The sequence below is a fragment of the Hypomesus transpacificus genome, chromosome 14, assembly GCF_021917145.1.
Source record: "Hypomesus transpacificus isolate Combined female chromosome 14, fHypTra1, whole genome shotgun sequence".
Taxonomy (NCBI): domain Eukaryota; kingdom Metazoa; phylum Chordata; class Actinopteri; order Osmeriformes; family Osmeridae; genus Hypomesus; species Hypomesus transpacificus.
In genome coordinates this window covers 5,874,862-5,896,705 of record NC_061073.1, presented here as the reverse complement: position 1 = coordinate 5,896,705, position 21,844 = coordinate 5,874,862, and the positions used below count along the sequence as shown (strand labels likewise).

The 21,844-nt window shown below is 39.3% G+C and overlaps 1 protein-coding gene across 1 annotated transcript; it reads right to left on the bottom strand.

Moving 5' to 3' along the window:
• Positions 1-236: 236 nt before the first annotated feature.
• On the bottom strand, positions 237-21,771 carry gnrhr4 (gonadotropin releasing hormone receptor 4). Its single transcript, XM_047033200.1, has 4 exons — positions 21,542-21,771; positions 5,371-6,952; positions 3,616-3,820; positions 237-3,473 (listed from the first exon to the last, which is right to left on the bottom strand). Exons 2-4 carry the CDS (start codon positions 5,878-5,880, stop codon positions 2,962-2,964), a joined length of 1,227 nt encoding a protein of 408 aa, XP_046889156.1. The 5' UTR covers positions 5,881-6,952; positions 21,542-21,771; the 3' UTR covers positions 237-2,961.
• Positions 21,772-21,844: the final 73 nt, after the last annotated feature.

Here is a 21,844-nt window from a genome sequence, read left to right as displayed (position 1 = left end):
TTTTCTTTCCACAAATGTGTCTATTTTGTGATTAGCACGTCATAGTTCATCAACCATACTGTGTATGTGCCAGTTTGTGGGTGCACTGTAGAATACCTGAAAATGAAAGATTCATCTGGCACATTATCTCATTTTTATTTTCCCTGTTAGAAAAGAGGTACCTTTTGTGAAAATGAAACTTTGCCAACATTGAAAGTTTGTTCACGTAAATTGTATCTGGAAAGTATTCACAGCGCTTCACTTTTTCCACATGTTGTTATACAGCTGTATTCCAAAATAGATTTTTTTTTTTATCCCCTCAAAATTCTACATACAATACCCCATAATAAAAATAGTTTAAATGTGTGCTAATCTATTGAAAAGAAAAAAATCACATTACTTTCCATATTTTTCGGAAATAAAGCCGCTGCTTATTCACCAATTTTACATTTTTCTTGTGGTGGTGCGGCTTATATTTCAATGCGGCGTATAGCACGTTTTTATATCAAAACAACTTCAAACAATGTAGAATCAGATGGACTCTGAACAGAGGGATTAATTTTTTTTGTATTTTTATTATGTACACACATTTTGTATTTATGTCACAGTGTTTTAAATATTGTTTTCCGAAATTAAGAAAAGTGTATTGAATATTTTATTGTCAACCACATTTTCACTAGTCATTGAACATTGATAAATAAATTAATTGGATGTAATTGCTAACAAACATTAACTATAAATTAAATGTTTATAACATTTATACAATACATGAAAAACCTGGCTTTATTTGTGGACATACTACTTTGTGTACCACAACCAAAGTGTGTTACACAAAGGCATGCTAGGCAAGTAGGTTGAAGTGCCTTGCCCAAGGACACAACGTCATTTTTACCCTCAAAAAGGGGTAGGGGTAAGACAGAGAATTGGGAGTCGGCCTAGGTGTGCCAAGCTTGTAGTATCATGCTCAAAAATAGTTCAGGCTCTAATTGCTGCCAAAGGTGCTTCAACAAAGTATTGAGCAAGGGCTGTCAATACTTATGTACATGTTATATTTTCGTTCTAAATTTTTGCAAATCTATTAAACACTATTTTTTCACTTATGATTATGAGTATTGTGTGTAGAATTTTGAGATTATTTTTTTATTGAATCCATTTTGGAATAAAAATAAGGCTGTAACGTAATATGGAAAAAGTGAAGTGCTGTGAATATTTTCCTGATACACTGTATGTCTAAGGGAACTGTTATCTTTTATTGAAGTAAGCTCCTGTGTCCTACTCCTCACTGTCTGTCAACAAGGTACTGCTGTCTGCATTGGATTAGATGCAGTAGATTGTTTAGAATATGTCAGTTTTACACACAAAACCAGCGTTGGTAGTGGAGATAGATACAGTACTACCATAAATAAAGATGCCAACTGTAGACAACTGTTCTCCCCACTATTTTGTAAAACTGTCTTTGTTTTATAGGGTTTTACATGAAATGGCTCCATGACCATACATTGTAATTCCCAGTGAATTGAAATTTGACAGCCTCATTCTGTGGCTTTATTGGTGATCAGTCATTCTGAGCAGTTTGTGATCTGATACTACTGTTCGACACACATGAGGACATTGAGATAATTTGCTCTATTTCTCAAATACTCAAATAAATGTTCAGTGGTCAAAACAGTGAAAAAAAAAAATGTGAAAGGGAAGGTTTTTTATAGCACTACATATTTCCATGCAAACACATATTGTTTCCTTAATTTACTAATTCAAACACAAACATTACTATACTGTACATCCATGCGTTTTTACATTCAATGTGTCAAAATAAACCTAAAGTTCAATCCAAGCACAAATACAACACTACAACATTATTTCCTCTAATGACAAGTGAATTGGATTTTACAGTTGATCTGTCTCCAAATGGATGTCTCAACACACTATTCAGTCATTTACCTGAGGCCATAGACATTAACAATGATCATGAATACATCAACAAAGCACGAATACTTTAAAATGTTGCTACATTCACAAAAATATTTGTCAGAATGGATTCTGACAATCTCATAGCATTGGTTTCATTGTTCATTCAACACATTTTTATTTCACATTTACCTATTTATATGCAATTATTCACAGGGCGCAATGAACATCATTATTTGTATGACCCTCACTGAGTGGATTTCTTATGCTTAAAATAGGCATATATTTGCAATGCTGCTCACGTTTACCAGCCTTGGAAATCATTTGAATATTTCTGGTCAAACATTTTTGAGATTATGAATGAAAGTAAAGGAAACTAGATCCAGATACTTCCAGCTACAGAAATACAACGTTAATATAAAGCTTTACCTTGGGGAATGTAGACTGCTTAGGGGTGACCTATATTGTTACTTTGTGGATATTTTAGAGTGGAACCTTGTCTTTTCAAATAGCCTGGTGCAAGGCTCTCACAGCTCTCACATTTAATTCAACATTACATTTTGCCATTGCTTTCAGTCCTTCCATTTTATGTCAGTTGCGGCAATTATGTTTAATAAAAAATGTGGATGTTTTGAAATGTTTTCACATGGATTACATCTACCTATGTGTATAATTGGAATCACATACTTTACTCAATTTAGTAGGACATTTTTCTGCAATGGACATGCATCAAGACACAGTAATGAGTTATGACTTAAATGAAATACGATATTTGCTCACAAACTCATATTTGAATATCATCTTTGTCAGAGACCTGTAAAAGCTTGATATTCCCGCTGGTGGAAATTGTTTTCCTTGGACACTTTCATACAATCTTCTATTTTGGTACTTGCGGTAACAATTTCAAATGTTTTCTCCTCCTGCACCAAAAACACTGGTATTTAACCCATTGTTATGGAACAGTGAAACATTCCATTGTAAACCTTTGTATTGTGTTTCCATGTAACTGATTTTAGACTCCACTGCTGAAATTTGAAGTGAAGCGATGCTCTTGAGAAGAAGTCATTGGCTCCATTATATCTTGCTTACAGGGCTAACCTGCCTGAATCTGGGGTCACCTTCTCCAGTGTTGCTTACTGTAAGATAATTGCTATAGCGACACGCTGTCTTGGTTTGTTCCACCTCTATGGTGTGGCCACTGTTCAACACCTGGTTTTGATGTGAGAGTCGTGTCATGCGGACGGATGAGCACTTAAACAATCCAGTTAGTGTTGTGTTTTCTGACTCAGCGACATTTTGACAATGGCGTTTGAGGCCATGACGGAAATGGATGGTGAATAGCCCATAAGTGATGGGGTCCAAGCAGGCATTGAAAAGACCAAAGATAAAGAGCATATGAGTCAGTGAGTGGGAGACAGTCTCCTCCAGATCATCAGGGAAGAACCAATACCACAGACCCAGTAGGTAGTATGGGGTCCAGCAGACAATGAAGGATGTCACAATAACTATGCTCATTTTTAAAGTTCTCATTCGTGCTTTTGGGATGTTGTTATTGGACCGACGTAGATGCACCTCCCTAGATGACACTGACATAAAGAAATTTATTATTTCAGTAAGATGCACAATTTTAAATAGTCAGACTACTATGTCTCAACTGTGCCATTACATTGACAACCACCACACTATACTGACAGTAAGAGGTACGTGGGGAGATGTAATATGACTCACTCTTTCCTCGACTCATGCGACTGGATATTTCCACCAGGATCCGTGAGTAGCAGAAGATCATGATGACCAGAGGGAGCAGGAAGAGACATACAAAAGTAAACATGTTGTAAAGGGTCTCCTGCCAGTGGTTGGCAAAGCTTCCTCGGGTGGTGCACTGGGTGAAGTTCTCTGGCACTGTGATCGTCACGTTGTGGAACAGAAACATCTGCGTGAGAACACAGTCGTCATTTTACTTCCCTTCTCATGATCCCTCTGTAAGTCACAATAAATGGAACGTATTCAGAGACATGCATGATATCGTAAAGTGTTTTTCTTCAAGTTTAAGCCTGAATGAACTGCACAGCCAAAGCAATATCATTAGTCCCCATCATCTATGTGATTTTATTCCTATTCTGTGAAGGAACCATGGCCAATAAATCCCTCAGTGACAGAGCATTTAAATCTATTTCAGACAGAACAATGAAATATCTTTTGAAAGCAATAATACAGTATCTGTTTTACTTTGATAAAGAAGCAAAAATGTACTGTACAAGAGGATTCTACACAGTGCAGATTTGGACATTGTAATCCATGTGTAAATCTTTCTTTTACATTAGCTCATGACAAGCATTACTGGAAACTTCCTTGAAAGTTTTTCACCCGTCACTGAGGTTAACTAGCACATCATGATTCATAGGTTTGTATTCATGTCATCAGACTTTGTTCTAAATCCATCTGTAATTATGTGGTTTGGTGTGAAGAATGAGAAGTAATTTGGTAGAACTTTATAAGGTTTTTCATGAATGTGTCATGGAGCAGAGTAGAGCAAGCTCAGTAGTGTAATCTATGTACAATGTGACAAATCCACAATTGAGTCTGTTAAATTATATAGATTGCAAAAGAAAATCCAGCGTTAGTTAAACATGAAGAGAGACACAAGTCTAGTTGATGGGTAATGACTTAATTGCAAATTAAGAAGCAGTCATCATTTCTGCTACCTGGTTTTTCAGTAGGCTTCCAGACTAGAGAAAATGTAATCATTTCCGTACCCTGAAAGGTCAGACAGCTTTCATGTGCAGACAAAAATGTGAGTAGTCTATTTAAATTCATTTCAGAGTCAAGATCCACAAATTTAGGTTTTTCACAATCATACATTGGTTTAAAGGTTACACAGTCAGTATAAACACCTGTCATTCATTGCAATACTTGCCTCTAAATAGAAAAAATGCATTCCCTCAAGAAAGCATATCCTTTTGTCCTGAATTTGTCATAATTAGGTTTCCAACTTGATATAGAAAAGCAATGGCTTACACACAAAAGACCAGCTGTTCTTGTGTAGTCAAGGAACATTGTAGAATACACCAAAGCATGGTGTCTGTATTTTGGGGTTGTAACAAAGTATTCTACATAGCAATTGCATCCCTTAGTGTGTCTAGCTATCTTGCGATTACCTCCAGTTTACACATAAAAATGTGGTGGGTTCATTGCACGCCATAGATTGCAGTATGTATTGCTAAATGTTTAATCCTAATTGTAACCAAACAATTGGTCTTTATATAAATGTCCACTCAATGTAGCTTCAAATTCTACTTGTAACCAAATATAAGAACTGACATTAGGCCTGTCGCATTATGTTTTGACATTCTTAGCCCTGATTTGCATAATTTATGTGTATATGACCTAAATAGCTGTGGGTTGTAATGTAATAGGAATGTGGTTATCTTTGATGGGGTATTATTGTAAAGAACACTAAATCCCTCCAACCCAGAACCTTACCTGTGGAACAGAAAGAATCACACTCATCACCCAAGCCACAGTCAACATGACTTTGCTTCTCTTTTTGGCCTCACTGATGCCTAACGGGTTGAGGATAGCAGACTGTCGGTCCAAGCTAATGACGACAGTTACAAAAGCACAGGAGTACATTGCAACAAGTTTTAAGAACATCATCAGTCTACAGGCAATGTCCCCTGCCTGCCACTGAACTGTGATGTTCCAGAAAGCGTCAACAGGCATTACGATGAACGTCACTAACAGGTCTGCAACAGTGAGGTTGATTATAAGTATCCTGACATGAGATTTGCGTTTGCCGTCTGTGCTGGCTGCCCACAGGACAACAAGGTTGCAGACAGCTGACAAAATACATAGAGCAAAGGTAATGATCACTCTGACTTTCGCAGCGGTGGAGAAGGTGGGAAGCTGGAGCGTGTCTCCAGTTCTACTCTTGTTGCAAATGGATGTATTACAGCTGCCATTCTGTGTGTGTTCCATCATTTGATCAAACATAATGGTTTAATATGGGCTGTCAGTCATATCCGGGGGGGAAACAACACAGAATGGATTTTGTTGTTCTTCTCCATTAATTAATTCTTCAGAACACTGGACACTGTTACACTGTTGAAAAATCAAAATGTTCAAAATCAAAAACACAGAGCATTTCGTAGTTTTCATTTTAAAACAAATTGACTTACGATGCATTAACTATAACGCATTGGTAGGCTACTATAAGATACATTGAAACTCATCTCTCTTCATGCGGTAGGGATCTAGGCGCTTATAAGTTCTCACCCCCCATGTGATTATATTGGAAACCTCATCCTCAGTGTAAACAAAAAACATTATTTTATTGGATTAAAATGTGTGGGCTATTATTGTTATAGAAGTTGTTACACAAACACATGTTCATTATTCAGATTTTGTTTTTGTTCATGCAGGAATTACATATTGTACTAAAATGATGTGACTTCATCTACCTCTCCCGCTTACATAAGCGCCACATGAAATTAGTATACTATACATCCTATGATTCTGAATATAAAGACAGGACGTTTAAAAAGTCGTACCTGATCTGCAACTGTAGTCAAGCATATTGAATTATCCTCCACATATATGGTGACCTTGATAAACCTTGTGATTTTCACGCGGGCAAAGTGATATTGCGTTTCGCTCTTAATGACTCATAGAATAACGTGTGAAAGAAAGATGAAATATACCAAGTCCATCAAAAAGCACCTGTTTGTCCCTCATGAGCTGTGTAACGTAGCCGACTTTGAAAAAAGAAAATCAACACAATCAAAAAGTGTTTGGTCGTTGTAGGTTTTTAATCCACTCAGAACAAGAAACTTTGTGATCCCTTGTGATCTTGGTTGTTAGTCGACAACAGACTTGAAGGTTGCGTCTTTCAATTATATTCCGTTTAATAATAATAAAAAAAAATCGGAAGACGATGGCAAGGAGCAGATTCAATAAGTAGCCGAGAACTCCCATGAAAATATCAAGTCCCCATATCGTGTCGGTCCCTTTGATAAGGCAGTTTACAGCAAACTACGAACGTAGAGCACCGTCCACAGTCCAAAATCTGGAAGGAGAAATATGGGAATTTAGGCTACGCACACATCACTCAAATAACTATCCCTTCGGTCACCGTTGCAACAGCTGCCACCTGCTCTTAACAATTAATTTTTCTCATCTTCAAAATGACTAGCGGTCTTCCTGCGCCATCAACTACCTTCAGAAACCAACCTTTAAACGGGTTGCCTTGGAGACTTGAGTAGAGCTTCTGTCAGCCAGTGGCAAACTTATAGCACATTCTTATGCTCTGAAATGATTCCACAAGGCTATCTCTGCATTCAAAAGGAACTCTTATAAACATGTTATTTAGTCTCCTTAATATATTGGAAAAAAATCAAGGAACACACTAGATTATCATCATCGTCGTCCATTATTTTCTCCTTCCTGCATGGATGATGAGATATTTGGTACCTTCCCTTACTACAGAAACCGTGCCGGGCATATTGGAAATACATTTTTTTAATTAAGTGAATTCCAGTGGGTTGTACAATTATGTAAGAATTCAGAAGCATTTCAAGCTTAAAATCTTTCATATTCAACACCAACTTCAAGCTTTGAACCAGATTCTGTTCCATTTCTGCTCTGCTGCTGGCAGTTTCCTGCCAGTTCTCTGCTGTCTGCTTTAAGTGTACCCAGCAATCTAACCAACACTGAAATATTTTGCCAAAGCTTCTATTTTAGCCCAACTCAAGTATCTCAGAGCATTGTGAAAGTGCAGTTCTATAGCAAACAGCAATTTTACTTGCAACGCAATCCATGCCATTGACATCACATCCAACTCTCAATTTGTGTTGTATTGAATAGCACTGGATTATTTCAACAAAAGGTTTTTCAGCTTGTTTCACCAGCTTGTTTCACTTGTCCGGCTGCAAAGCTTCTTCCTCGTCTTCAATCTCTGTCTCGTTTTGTAAATAGGTCAGAAATCACAGCCACTCTCCTCTAGAGTCCGCTCGATCAGCTTGCCAGGGTCAGCTAATGCAAGGTTCCTATGGTTAAATGGGAAAAGTCCTGCAATAGTGTCAACTAATGTGAATAAAGATCTTACCTTTTATAATAAGGTGACACGTGCCAGTCTTAAAATCTCCAAATGACCTCCAGAAAAGTTATCTTCCACTCAAGCTACCAAAGGCCCCTGCAGTGGACTGTTCCAAACTGTCATCCTGGCTGCAGGCCAACCTGAAACTTCAACTGGACCGAAAGCTTTTTTGGAAAAAATACTATCTTTAAACTGCACTAGACCAACCCCAAGCAAAACAATCCAATTGGTAAATTGAACTACAGCATTCTAAAGAGAGTGCTGCCACCCCTGTATTGATACTTGAGCAAATGGGAAGGGTAGGAAGGTTCAAAACTATCTCAGCACTACCTGAACAGTGGGGTATTTGTATCAGTGGTCCTAAGCCAAGGTGATAACGATTCTAACATCTAAATAATAGCTTTTGGCCAGAGAACAGGCACTCAGGGGTGACATGATTATTTGAGACTTCCGTGATCAGCAAACAAGTTCACTGAAGTGGATGGACCACTTGAAAAAACTATCATCATGACCAAATTAATGTAGCCCTCGTCACCCATCAACCAGAGGTCTGCTGCTCGAATATAAAAGCAATCAAAGGGATCATATATTTAAGCAACATCATCCAGCAAATCACCCCGTTAGAGACTACACCTCTTCACCACTATGTGTTGTTCGCTGTCACAGGTCTTCTGTGTGGCCAGGCAACAGCAAGGCATGCCCTTTATACTTTGTTCAAGTTCAAGTCTTTTATTTGTCAGGTACACAGAACAACACAAGGTTAGACTGGGCACTGAAATTCTTAAGACAAGACAACGCAAGCACCTGGCATAACATAACATATAAGTACACGGAACACAATTTACATCAATGCTGAGCTTAAATAAGTGAAACTTCCTAAATATACAGAGAGCAATAAATATCGACTATACTAACCCTAATACTAAAACTTCCTAAATTACAGATAACAATAGATAGTATACTATACTAACCCTAAATGCACAAAAAAACTGTTTCAACCCTATAACCTATTCTAACCTAAGTGGAGTACAATACAATAGTGCAAATTTGCAGATCAGTGACTATGTCAATGACCATACAGGAGCCTGTTGGCGAGGTACAGTGAGGTATAGTAGTGCAAGTTACTGATAGAGCAACCAGTAGCTGAAAGTGACAGTGTATAAGTGACTAGTGTGCAGAAAAACAATGTCCATATCAGTGTCCATTCAGAAGCCTGATGGCCCTTGGGTAGAAACTGTTGTCCAGTCTGCGTGTGCGCGACCGGATGCTGCGGTAACGCCTGCCAGAAGGCAACGGGGTAAAGAGACTGAAGGATGGGTGGGAACAGTCTCTTAGAATCCTGCCAGCTTTCCTTAGGCAACGTGTGTGGTAGGTGTCCTGTAGGGCTGGGAGCTTCCTTTGGAAACCACTTGAGAAAATTAGAAATCCAATATATCGAGGCCCTTATCTTTGATCTAGCAGTGGATAAGACTGTACTGGGTTCTCCCTTTGGCTCTTACTAGTACATCAACTGCTCTTTAATTCGTTGTAAACATTGTAAAAAGGCAGATATTTGTCTGTAAAGTGGTTCAGGTGTGTAGGCATGGGCTTCAGAAACACTGCTCTAGACATGAAACAGATGTTTTCACAGCATTGTCTTCACAGCACTATATGGACAGAAGGATAAAAGCATAACCACTTGACTTTCAATATGGATGTTTTGAAAGAGCTGATGTTGGCTTATTGGCATGCATTGCAGGCCACTGCCATTATCACTGGCAGACACAACCATAGAACAAGGATGCAGGAACAAGCATCCTGATAATGATCCTCAACGCCAAGCTCCCATTTGAATGTCCTCACCGACACAAGTACTTTCCACAGTATAGGTTTGAAACCCGAAGCAAAGCTTTGAAACCCACAATAGAAAAGAAAGCTTCTTGTTTCCACTCAATGAAAGGTATTATTACAGAACATAGGAGAGGTATATGATAAAACGTTCTTCTATTTGCAATATTTCACACTTTCCTTTAATGATGAACATTTACTAAACATAAAGACATTATTTTAAATAAAGTGTACAGTCAAATGTCCCATTTAGATGTACAAACATTATGTGGCAAACTGTCCTTCAATCATTCTATGCACATCAGGGAATATGTCACATGCCTGTGAAATACTGTAAATTTTAATGTATATTTGAGCAAGCTTGTCTGAAATATATATTACTTTAGGGGTGGGATAGATTTCCAATGACAATCCAACTGCCATATTTGCTCATCATATTCATCTCAAGAATTCATGACATGGGCCTTTGGTTCATAAGTTACAATATACTTTATGAAGGTCAATTGCAAGTTTAATTTGTATTTCAGTCACACAACTATGGTACAGTATGTCAGACAATGTGTCACTGGATCCAACCTAGATGGTACATGCTATACATATCAATTGCAGATGTTTATACTGCATTGACACAAATGTGTGTGTAAATATACAATGTAGTACAGTTTGTGAGGGTCAGTATACTTGAGGGGGGACCTAAGGGTGTAAGTGGATGGGCCCAGAACCCTGCTGTTTTAACCTGGGGAATTCAACATAGAGCAGAGGGATCTGCATTTGTGTGAAATCACTTCTGGGCAACAGTAGGGAGTATCCCTGAGGGTGGATTCATTGCATAAGTAGCCTCATTATTTAGCTTCGTCAAAGGAAAAGCCGATTAATAGGTGAGCCCTCCAAGCAGTTATCATATTGCGGCTTTCTTTTTCTCTTTCTTCAGCCTTAAAACAGTGAAGTATATCTTTAAATATTCATGCAAACATACATCTTATGAAACACATATCCTGAAAGAGTTAGTAAAAGTACAATGCATTTTGTTATTCTCAGGACTGATGAAAGCTACATTTACGGTCAAGCTTTTTTCAAAAAGTGGTAAATAGCATTTACTATGCACATTACAGTCACGACATAGAGACCATCTAATCACAATATTATTTGCACATCGTGGAGCCAGTTTTGTCATAGGCCTACACAATAAATGACTTACACACTTGAGTCGGTATCGAGTGACTACAGGGTCCGCGGTGCCGGATCAAATGTTTGTTAGTATTTGACAAGGTAAACTATTTTGAACGGTTGCATAGCTATTCAGACGCTGTAACCTGCTTACCGCAATATGCATAGCATGTAGCCTACGGTATATGGGTATTTAGTGCCATGTTTTCCACACAATGTTTATCGTTATTCTATCTCCCTTCCTTTGACATGCATTTAATTTATTTTCAATGTATTCTCCTCAGTCATACTTTTTCCCTTTCGTTGCAAGTCCTGTCCTTCTATAGAAGGTAAAAAGCCTTGGCAGATTGGGGTCAACAACGGACACAAGATTGTCGGCTTGAGGAACACTGATCTCCATATCATGCCTTTCATTAAATCCAAGGGCAGACGATGGAGATCCGTTCCCGACATAGAATGAGATCCATTCCCGACTTACGCTGTTTATCAATCCACGTTTTTTTCCCGTTCTTGTGTTCTTGCGAACTCGTTTGACGTCATCTTGTATTGCCCAAGTACGGTTCCAATCCAAAGAACACAAGCAGAGCCTTAAAGAGAGCCTGCCCACTCCCTATTAAGCCCCATTGTACCGAATTGTGTTGCAGTTCCACCAGAGTTCCACTGGGAGTGATCGCGGTTGAGTGCAAAAATGAATGGGATGGAGCTAAACGGCTAAATTTGTCTGTTTCGCCTGATTGTCGTTGATAAATCTCAGATTTGATTATAGTTTTTGCATGTTCAACATGGATTACAGGTCAAAAGTTGAATGAACGAGTACTTATGTCCTTTCGATTTCTTACAGGGTAAGTCGTTGTTGCCCATAACACGCTAGCATTCTGCTAACGAATGTTGATTGGTTAGTGAAGGACTGACTACGACCAGAGATCCCGCTTGATGGTATCCGAAGCAGAACCAGAATGTCAGAGCATTAGCAACATTAGCAACAACATTAGCAAGCCAAAACTCTTTCTAGCATGTGTATTGACAGGGCGAGCCTAAGCTGTCAGCTGTGTTGTTGATGCCTAGAGAGTAAAGTGGAAGTAACCAGAGCTTGCCGTCAAGCAGTAGCTCTGGTCGTACAATGTGTATGACGTCAATGCCATTTTCAAAGGCTTTTTAGAACAGAAAGGCGACTTTAAAAAAATCTAACACCCAGCGGTGTGTATTTTTTTTTGCCTACCTTTTCGATTTCAGAATTCAAATTACTAGACAAAAAATTATATCCTGAGAAAAGTGGATTTTGAGGGTATAGCTCCATAGACCTCCATTCATTCTGCACTCGACCGTTAGCGCCTTCATACGGAACTTGAGTGGAACTGCAACCAGTTCAGAACCCGCACGTTTCCCGAGAGTGGGAGTTCTCTCTTTATTAGACAGTGGCTGTTTATCAATCCACGTTTTTTTCCGTTCTTGTGTTCTTGCAAACTCGTTTGACGTCATCTTTTATTGCCCAAGTACGGTTCCAATCCAAAGAACACAAGTCACCAAGAACGCCAAAAATACCCGGAAATGTTCCTCATCCGCCCCTTTTATCGAGGATGCATCGGATGCAAGCAAGCCCCCACCCCTCGCCTTGAAGCTACGGCCCGGTGGATGTAGCTGGTATTGCATTACGGTTAGGTTTCCGACTCTTCCGGTCGTTTTTATTCTATTAACTCCAGTCAACATTCACAAAACTATCTCCCCCAATAATTTTTGTTGGATTCTCGAACCTGGCCCATACTACTAGCTTTTTCATAGAATAATTTCTCCCGATTTTTGCTAAGTTTGAGACCAATCCGAAATGGGTAAACTAGCACCCCATTTATTTGCCTACGTCAATAAAAGTTGCCTGCAAATGTGCTGGCGGATACTAACAGGGCACGAGCACAAAAGTTCACATTGGCCGATAGCCGATTTACATGGAGCTGAATGAGCCATAGACTTATATTGAATGAGCACAGGGAGAAATGGCTTGAGTTGCCTGCCTTGTTGTAGCAAGTTTAGCAAATCGTTGTCACACATACATGAAATGTTGATATAGTTTATTCCCGTTATTTTAAAACGGATTTGATTTTTCGTAAAAACTTTCATGATATGATGGCAAATATATTATGTTAAGCGCGAGCATAGATTGTTGACATGTCTATCTGGAGCAAAGACGAAGATTAATACTTTAACTGTTAACCGCAATAGGAATTGATATATATTTAAATAATATTAGTCTTGCCTTCAGAAGCTTATACACACCCATTATTCTTTTTTTGATCGTGCCAGACTGCTTTTGTGGATAATGAAGGTCCTCAGTGACTATGTTTCACCCCCACTTAGGCCACATCTGATGGTAACGTCTTGTAGCCTATATGGTTCTATGAATATGCCCCTTTCAAAGGCAAATGTTCAAACAATAATATTTTAGACACTTCGAGCTTTTATTTATTACATTATTAACACGTCTTGTTAGATCACGTTATATCCATTAATAGACGTTTGGTTTTCTAGGTTGAACATATAAAACACAGGTCGCATTTCGACACTGATGTAAAATTGAAGGCAGTGTGATTTTCGTGGCATTTCGTTTGACTATTAAGTTGACAGTAAGCTTTGATAAGTCTGCATTATGGAAGATTTCTGTTATCAAAATAACTAAGCTTTCTTTGCCTGGCGAGAACAACGACGGAGCTGATCATGTTAACAGTTTATTTCATCCGATACAATGCGTTGGAAATCACGAAGAAAAAAAAGCAACATATGTGATGAGTTCCATCTAGAATAGCCTAATATTTAGCCCTATAGCCTATTTCTAAAAAACAAGTAGAAGGAATACTATACAGTGACAGAATACATTTCCATTAAGTTGGCATCATGTCTCTGATTCTTATCGGACTTTCTGTCCATAGATTCTGCCTTAGCTCACACGCTCGTAATCATATAAATCTATGCTCGCAACTGGTTGTCGCAAAGTATGACGTGTACAGCTAGTTGCAAGCGTGCACGAGGTCTTGGAGCTAGGGAAAAGAAGAGCCACTGTTTAAAGCTAGACCGGAAGACACGGAAGTGGAAATATGGCCGCGCCCGGTCTCGCGCTCTCGCTTGCCTCACTGCGCCACTGAGCACTTTTCATAGAAATGAATGGGGACGCCATCTTGGAAGACAAAAGTAGCTTACTCTAGTTATATTAACTATGGATGCAAGCCCCCACCCCTCGCCCTGAAGCAATGGCCCCGGTGGATGTAGGTGGTATTGCATGTACGGTTAGGTTTCCGACTCTTCCGGTCGTTTTTATTCTATTAACTCCATTCAACATTTACAAAACTATCTCCCCCAATAATTTTTGTTTGATTCTCGAACCTGGCTCATACTACTAGCTTTTTCATAGAAGAATTTTTCCAGATTTTTGCTAAGTTTGAAACCAATCTGAAATGGGTAAACTAGCAACCCATTTATTTGCTTAGTCAATGAAGGTTTCCTGCAAATGTGCTCGCGGATACTAACAGGGCACGAGCAGAAAAGTTCACATTGGCCGATAGCCGATTTACATGAGCTCTCGGAGCTAGGGAAAAAAAGAGCCATTGTTTAAAGCTAGACAGGAAGACACGGAAGTCGAAAGATGGCCGTGTCCGGTCTCGCGCTCTCGCTTGCCTCACTGCGCCACTGAGCACTTTTCATAGAAATGAATGGGGACGCCATCTTGGAAGACAAAAGTAGCTTACTTTAGTTATATTAACTCTATGATCGGATAGTGACTTGACCAGCGAGAACGCTTCTGATTTCCCAGAAGTCATTGCAAGATGCCAAGCGAGGCGGACAAACCTCACAACTGTAATTTTATACTTTTCATATTTCAGCTAAACGGTACGTGTAAATCAGCATCTGAAATAAAATGTGACGAGAAATAGGCAGTTCAGTCGCTGAAAATGTTCTTATTTTATTGATGAAACGGCTAATTTGTAAATTTGCTCCGACTTGTCGATAACCTAGCTAGTAGCATCTCAGTGCAGTGCAGACACTAGTTAACAGGTACTGTAAGTTAGCAAGGGCTACAGAAAACGTAAAATTACAGGTAGACGGACCATTTTTTAGCTTTGTTATCTAGTTTTTGTAGTTAGTCAGAGTTATCATAATGCTGCGAGTCCAGGAAAACCCTAACCATCTCGATAGGCTCTGTGCACAATCGTACTGACGAACTTCCGCTGTAGCCGCATTAGGGCAAATCGGCTTCCGGTTTACTGGAGACCATCACCCGAGTGTCCAAAATGCTCAGCTTTAGTAGATGTCTCCAAGCCCTGCCTAAAGTAAGCGTCAGTGACGTCCATTGCATCGTAAATGCTTTTTCCCCTGCTCCAACAAGCAAGCGGGACAAGGGATTCAAACTGTACATATCCAATTATCTGCACGCCTATGAGGGTAAGTAGTTTAATGTGGTGTTCCGGTGTTACGTCCCAACTGGTTCCCAATTCAACTGGTTCCCCAGCTGTGCGTGCACCTATCAATCCGCCTCCATCACCAGATTCGTCACAAATTCGCAAACATATTACTGGCGATTTTCACGTCGGATCTCATATTTGCTGCGGCAAATATGAAAGTAGGCCAATAGCCTACGTGCGCACTACATTAGGCTACCATTTGCGACAAAATAAATGGAGACAAAATAAAACATTTGCAGGCTCGCATGAAGTGGGATTCGATCCCACTAGTGCAAAAATACGTTCACACGTAGGTCAGTTGACTTACGCCGCGTGCCATACCAGCTCTGAAATATAGGCAATATGATTACGTACTTGTTAACTACGTTGGCCTTCAGGTAACATTTTGATTTGGCTTTTTCTGAATCAACTGGTTCCCATAGACACTACCCGAATGTAGGCTACTAATCACGTATTTGGGGTTGTTCAGAGGCAATAGCCATATTTACTACGACATCAAAGCTCCTTCTGACACCACATATTAAAAAATCATACGAAGAACGTCGCTGCTAACCCAGACAATACGATCAAAATACGCGTAACACAACATGGAAACATTTGTTTCCTATGCGATTTGTGTAGCCTATGGCTGAGTGTTTCTTCGCTATATCTTTTGAAATCAATTCATTTCATAATTGAATATTCTGAACAAATGTAGTGAGCGCTACATTACAGCCAAGCACACCATAATAAATGGAAGCTAAGAAAATAAAAGATTCGAGTTGGATTCGATACCACGAGCAAAAACACCTGCATTATTACAAACCATTGCATTATACCGTGAGCCACTGAAGCACATGCAAGTAATGGTCACAAAATCTTTAAGAACGTTGGCCTTCAGGCAACATGTTGTTAACTAGTTGATTCAGAAGAACCAAAACAACATGTTGCCTGAAGGCCAACGTTCTTAAAGATTTTGTGACCATGACTTGCATGTGACTCAGTGGCTCACGGTATAATGCAATGGTTTGTAATAATGCAGGTGTTTTTGCTTGTGGTATCGAATCCAACTCGAATCTTTTATTTTCTTAGCTTCCATTTATTATGGTGTGCTTGGCTGTAATGTAGCGCTCACTACATTTGTTCAGAATATTCAATTATGAAATGAATTGATTTCAAAAGATATAGCGAAGAAACACTCAGCCATAGGCTACACAAATCGCATAGGAAACGAATGTTTCCATGTTGTGTTACGCGTATTTTGATCATATTGTCTGGGTTAGCAGCGACGTTCTTCGTATGATCTTTTAATATGTGGTGTCAGAAGGAGCTTTGATGTCGTGGTAAATACGGCTATTGCCTCTGAACAACCCCAAATACGTGATTAGTAGCCTACATTCGGGTAGTGTCTATGGGAACCAGTTGATTCAGAAGAAGCCAAATCAAAATGTTACCTGAAGGCCAACGTAGTTAACAAGTACGTAATCATATTGCCTATATTTCAGAGCTGGTATGGCACGCGGCGTAAGTCTACTGACCTACGTGTGAACGTATTTTTGCTCTAGTGGGATCGAATCCCACTTCATGCGAGCCTGCAAATGTTTTATTTTGTCTCCATTTATTTTGTCGCAAATGGTAGCCTAATGTAGTGCGCACGTAGGCTATTGGCCTACTTTCATGTTTGCCGCAGCAAATATGAGATCCGACTTGAAAATCGCCAGTAAAATGTTTGCGAATTTGTGACGAATCTGGTGATGGAGGCGGACTGATAGGTGCCACGCACAGCTGGGGAACCAGTTGAATTGGGAACCAGTTGGGACGTAACACCCAGAGCCTGTTTAAGGAGAGCCTGCCCACTCCCTATTAAGCCCCATTGTACCGAATTTTGTTGCAGTTCCACCAGAGTTCCACCGGGAGTGATCACGGTCGAGTGCAAAATGAATGGGAGTCTATGGAGCTAAACGGCTAAATTTGTCTCTTTCGCCTGATTGTCGTTGATAAATCTCAGATTTGATTATAGTTTTTGCATGTTTAACATGGATTTCAGGTCAAAAGTTGACTGAACGAGTACTTATGTCCTTTCGATTTCTTACGGGGTAAGTCGTTGTTGCCCATAACACACTAGCATTCTGCTAACGAATGTTGATTGGTTAGTGAAGGACTGACTACGACCAGAGATCCCGCTTGATGGCATCCGAAGCAGAACCAGAATGTCAGAGCATTAGCAACATTAGCAACAACATTAGCAAGCCAAAACTCTTTCTAGCATTTGTATTGACAGGGAGAGCCTAACCTGTCAGCTGTGTTGTCGATGCCTCGAGAGTAAAGTGGAAGTAACCAGAGCTTGCCGTCAAGCAGTACCTCTGGTCATACGATGTGTATGACGTCAATGCCATTTTCAAAGGCTTTTTAGAACAGAAAGGCGACTTTAAAAAAAATCTAACACCCAGTGGTGTGTTTTTTTTGCCTCCCCTGTCGAATTCAGAATTCAAATTACTAGACAAAAAATTATATCCTGAGAAAAGTGGATTTTGAGGGGTACAGCTCCATAGACCTCCATTCATTCTGCACTCGACCGTTAGCGCCCTTATATGGAATTTGAGTGGAACTGCAACCAGTTCAGAACCCGGAAGTTTCCCGAGAGTGGGAGTTCTCTCTTTATTAGACATTCTCTGGTAACACAGGTCGGCTAGCGGCTAAGCTAGTTAGCGATGTGTTCATTTTTTGTGTAGTATAGAAGCTTGTTTTTCTTTATTTGAAACGCTAACTGTCCGTTTTTATGTATTATCATTTGAATTTCTGCCCCTCTCAGTTTCTAATAAAAATCAGGACACAGGGGAAGTCGTGGTCAGGGCATTGTCAAATGTCATTAATTTCTATATGTTGGATTACATACAGTATGTTGTATAATATGCCATTGCCAACTGCATTAAATCAAGATCCATAATCGTTTTTCTTTGAAACATGATAGCCTAATACCTTAAACACAAGATTGCATCTGAAGTGAATGACTGAGTTGGGGAAAACTTGAATAAGAACGCATTTAACCCAGAGGTAAACTTACCTGCCTAATAAAGATCATTATTTTGGGGAGTTAAAATAAACATAACTGACTTTAGCTAAACCCCAGGAACATCAGGAACGCCGGGTTATTAAAGTAACAAGCTTATAAATTTTGGCTGAACTTGAATTTATCAATCGACATCACCATATACTCTGATATGGAAGCAAATCGTGACCAAAATTCAAATGAAAATGCATTTCCAGAAATGCATTTTCATTTTAAGAATGTGGCTGCATTATTTGACTCATAAATCAAATTAGTATTCAATCATCCTATTTGCATTTTCATTTTCTTCTTTAAGACTGCTCATTCTTTCCCTTAATTAAAATGAAAACGAAAAAGACATTTGAAATTTAATTTTCAAAATATGCCCCAGCAAATAGATACCAAAATTCAATTTGAAATGTAAAATTTGAAAATGAAAATGCATTTCCAGAAATGCATTTTCATTTTAAGAACGTGGCTGCAAAATCGTGACCACAATTCAAATTCAAATGCATTACCAGAATTGCATTTTCATTTTCAAGAACGTGGCTGCAAAATCGTGACCACAATTCAAATTCAAATGCATTTCCAGAAATGCATTTTCATTTTAAGAACGTGGCTGCAAAATCGTGACCACAATTCAAATTCAAATGTATTTCCAGAAATGCATTTTCATTTTAAGAATGTGGCTGCATTATTTGACTCATAAATCAAATTAGTACTGATTAGTACTGAGCGGACATTGCATTTTCATTTTCATGTTCTGCCCGCAAAGAACTGCCCATAATTCGAAAACGAAAATGCATTCTGAGCGGCGCAGTAGAGTGACGTCAGTAGCCGCTCTTCTTCAGCTCCCTGCTGACCGAGCTACCCATCTTGTTCGGTAGGGGGCGGTGTGCACATACGCATTGCATTACATGACAAATGTGCCGGGAAATTGATTGAATTGCCGGGTCTTTAGAGGACGCATCACAGATCATGGCGCTCCCTCAAATTGTGCAGACACTGATAGAATTAGCTGAGCTGGTAGAAACTAATAATATATCTGAGTCTGATGCCCGTGACCGAGTAGAACAAGTCACAGAGAGCTTGGCTGCATACTCTGCCGTCACAGACGTACACATTAATGAGGTTGCCATAGTAAACCTCTCTTCAGTCCTGGAACGGCTGGATGCTGTGGAGCCTCAAATGGGACGGGGACGACCAACCATCCACATCCCGTTCGAGTCCATCGAAAACTATTTATTAAATGGTTTAAAAATAAAGGACATAGCGGAGCTGTTGTCGGCCACCAGACCATCCGTCGGAGGATGCAAAGCAACGGATTTACGGAGCTAGAAAGCTGACAAAAGTATCTGAATTTGAATATGAAAGATCAGAAATATTTGTGTCTCGAATTTCATAAAACTGAAATATATTGCTGTTGAATATATAATATCTGAATTATTTGTATGCCAAATTTAATACAACTGAATTATTTTGATCCAAAAATAAAACATTCTAAAATTCAGATTGCAGGAATTCAGATTCTTGAAATTCAGATTGCGGAAATTCAAATTCAGATTGCGGAAATTCAGATTTTGTCTGAACCAGGCCAAAGGTGAAACAGCTTGCTTTCACAGGAAAAAGTAGACCATTTAATAAATAGTTTTCGATGGACTCGAACGGGATGTGGATGGTTGGTCGTCCCCGTCCCATTTGAGGCTCCACAGCATCCAGCCGTTCCAGGACTGAAGAGAGGTTTACTATGGCAACCTCATTAATGTGTACGTCTGTGACGGCAGAGTATGCAGCCAAGCTCTCTGTGACTTGTTCTACTCGGTCACGGGCATCAGACTCAGATATATTATTAGTTTCTACCAGCTCAGCTAATTCTATCAGTGTCTGCACAATTTGAGGGAGCGCCATGATCTGTGATGCGTCCTCTAAAGACCCGGCAATTCAATCAATTTCCCGGCACATTTGTCATGTAATGCAATGCGTATGTGCACACCGCCCCCTACCGAACAAGATGGGTAGCTCGGTCAGCAGGGAGCTGAAGAAGAGCGGCTACTGACGTCACTCTACTGCGCCGCTCAGAATGCATTTTCGTTTTCGAATTATGGGCAGTTCTTGCGGGCAGAACATGAAAATGAAAATGCAATGTCCGCTCAGTACTAATCAGTACTAATTTGATTTATGAGTCAAATAATGCAGCCACATTCTTAAAATGAAAATGCATTTCTGGAAATACATTTGAATTTGAATTGTGGTCACGATTTTGCAGCCACGTTCTTAAAATGAAAATGCATTTCTGGAAATGCATTTGAATTTGAATTGTGGTCACGATTTTGCAGCCACGTTCTTGAAAATGAAAATGCAATTCTGGTAATGCATTTGAATTTGAATTGTGGTCACGATTTTGCAGCCACGTTCTTAAAATGAAAATGCATTTCTGGAAATGCATTTGAATTTGAATTGTGGTCACGATTTTGCAGCCACGTTCTTGAAAATGAAAATGCAATTCTGGTAATGCATTTGAATTTGAATTGTGGTCACGATTTTGCAGCCACGTTCTTAAAATGAAAATGCATTTCTGGAAATGCATTTTCATTTTCAAATTTTACATTTCAAATTGAATTTTGGTATCTATTTGCTGGGGCATATTTTGAAAATTAAATTTCAAATGTCTTTTTCGTTTTCATTTTAATTAAGGGAAAGAATGAGCAGTCTTAAAGAAGAAAATGAAAATGCAAATAGGATGATTGAATACTAATTTGATTTATGAGTCAAATAATGCAGCCACATTCTTAAAATGAAAATGCATTTCTGGAAATGCATTTTCATTTGAATTTTGGTCACGATTTGCTTCCATACTCTGATGAGGTTTCTCAGCTTTCTGCATGAACCTGTAGCACAATGCCCTGACCACGACTTCCCCTGTGTCCTGATTTTTATTAGAAACTGAGAGGGGCAGAAATAAATGATAATACATAAAAACGGACAGTTAGCGTTTCAAATAAAGAAAAACAAGCTTCTATACTACACTAAAAATGAACACATCGCTAACTAGCTTAGCCGCTAGCCGACCGAACACCACATTAAACTACTTACCCTCATAGTTGTGCAGATAATTGGATATGTATAGTTTGAATCCGTTGTCCAGCTTGCTTGTTGGAGCAGGGGAAAAAGCATTTACGATGCGATGGACGTCACTGACGCTTACTTTAGGCAGGGCTTGGAGACATATACTAAAGTTGAGTATTTTGTGATGGTCTCCAGTAAACCGGTAGCCGATTTGCCCTAATGCGGCTACAGCGGAAGTTCGTCAGTACGATTGTGCACAGAGCCTATTCTTTCTCCGTCCTTGCGTCCTTGCAAGACCATTCTCGCAAGGAGGCTTGCCAGAACGTTCTT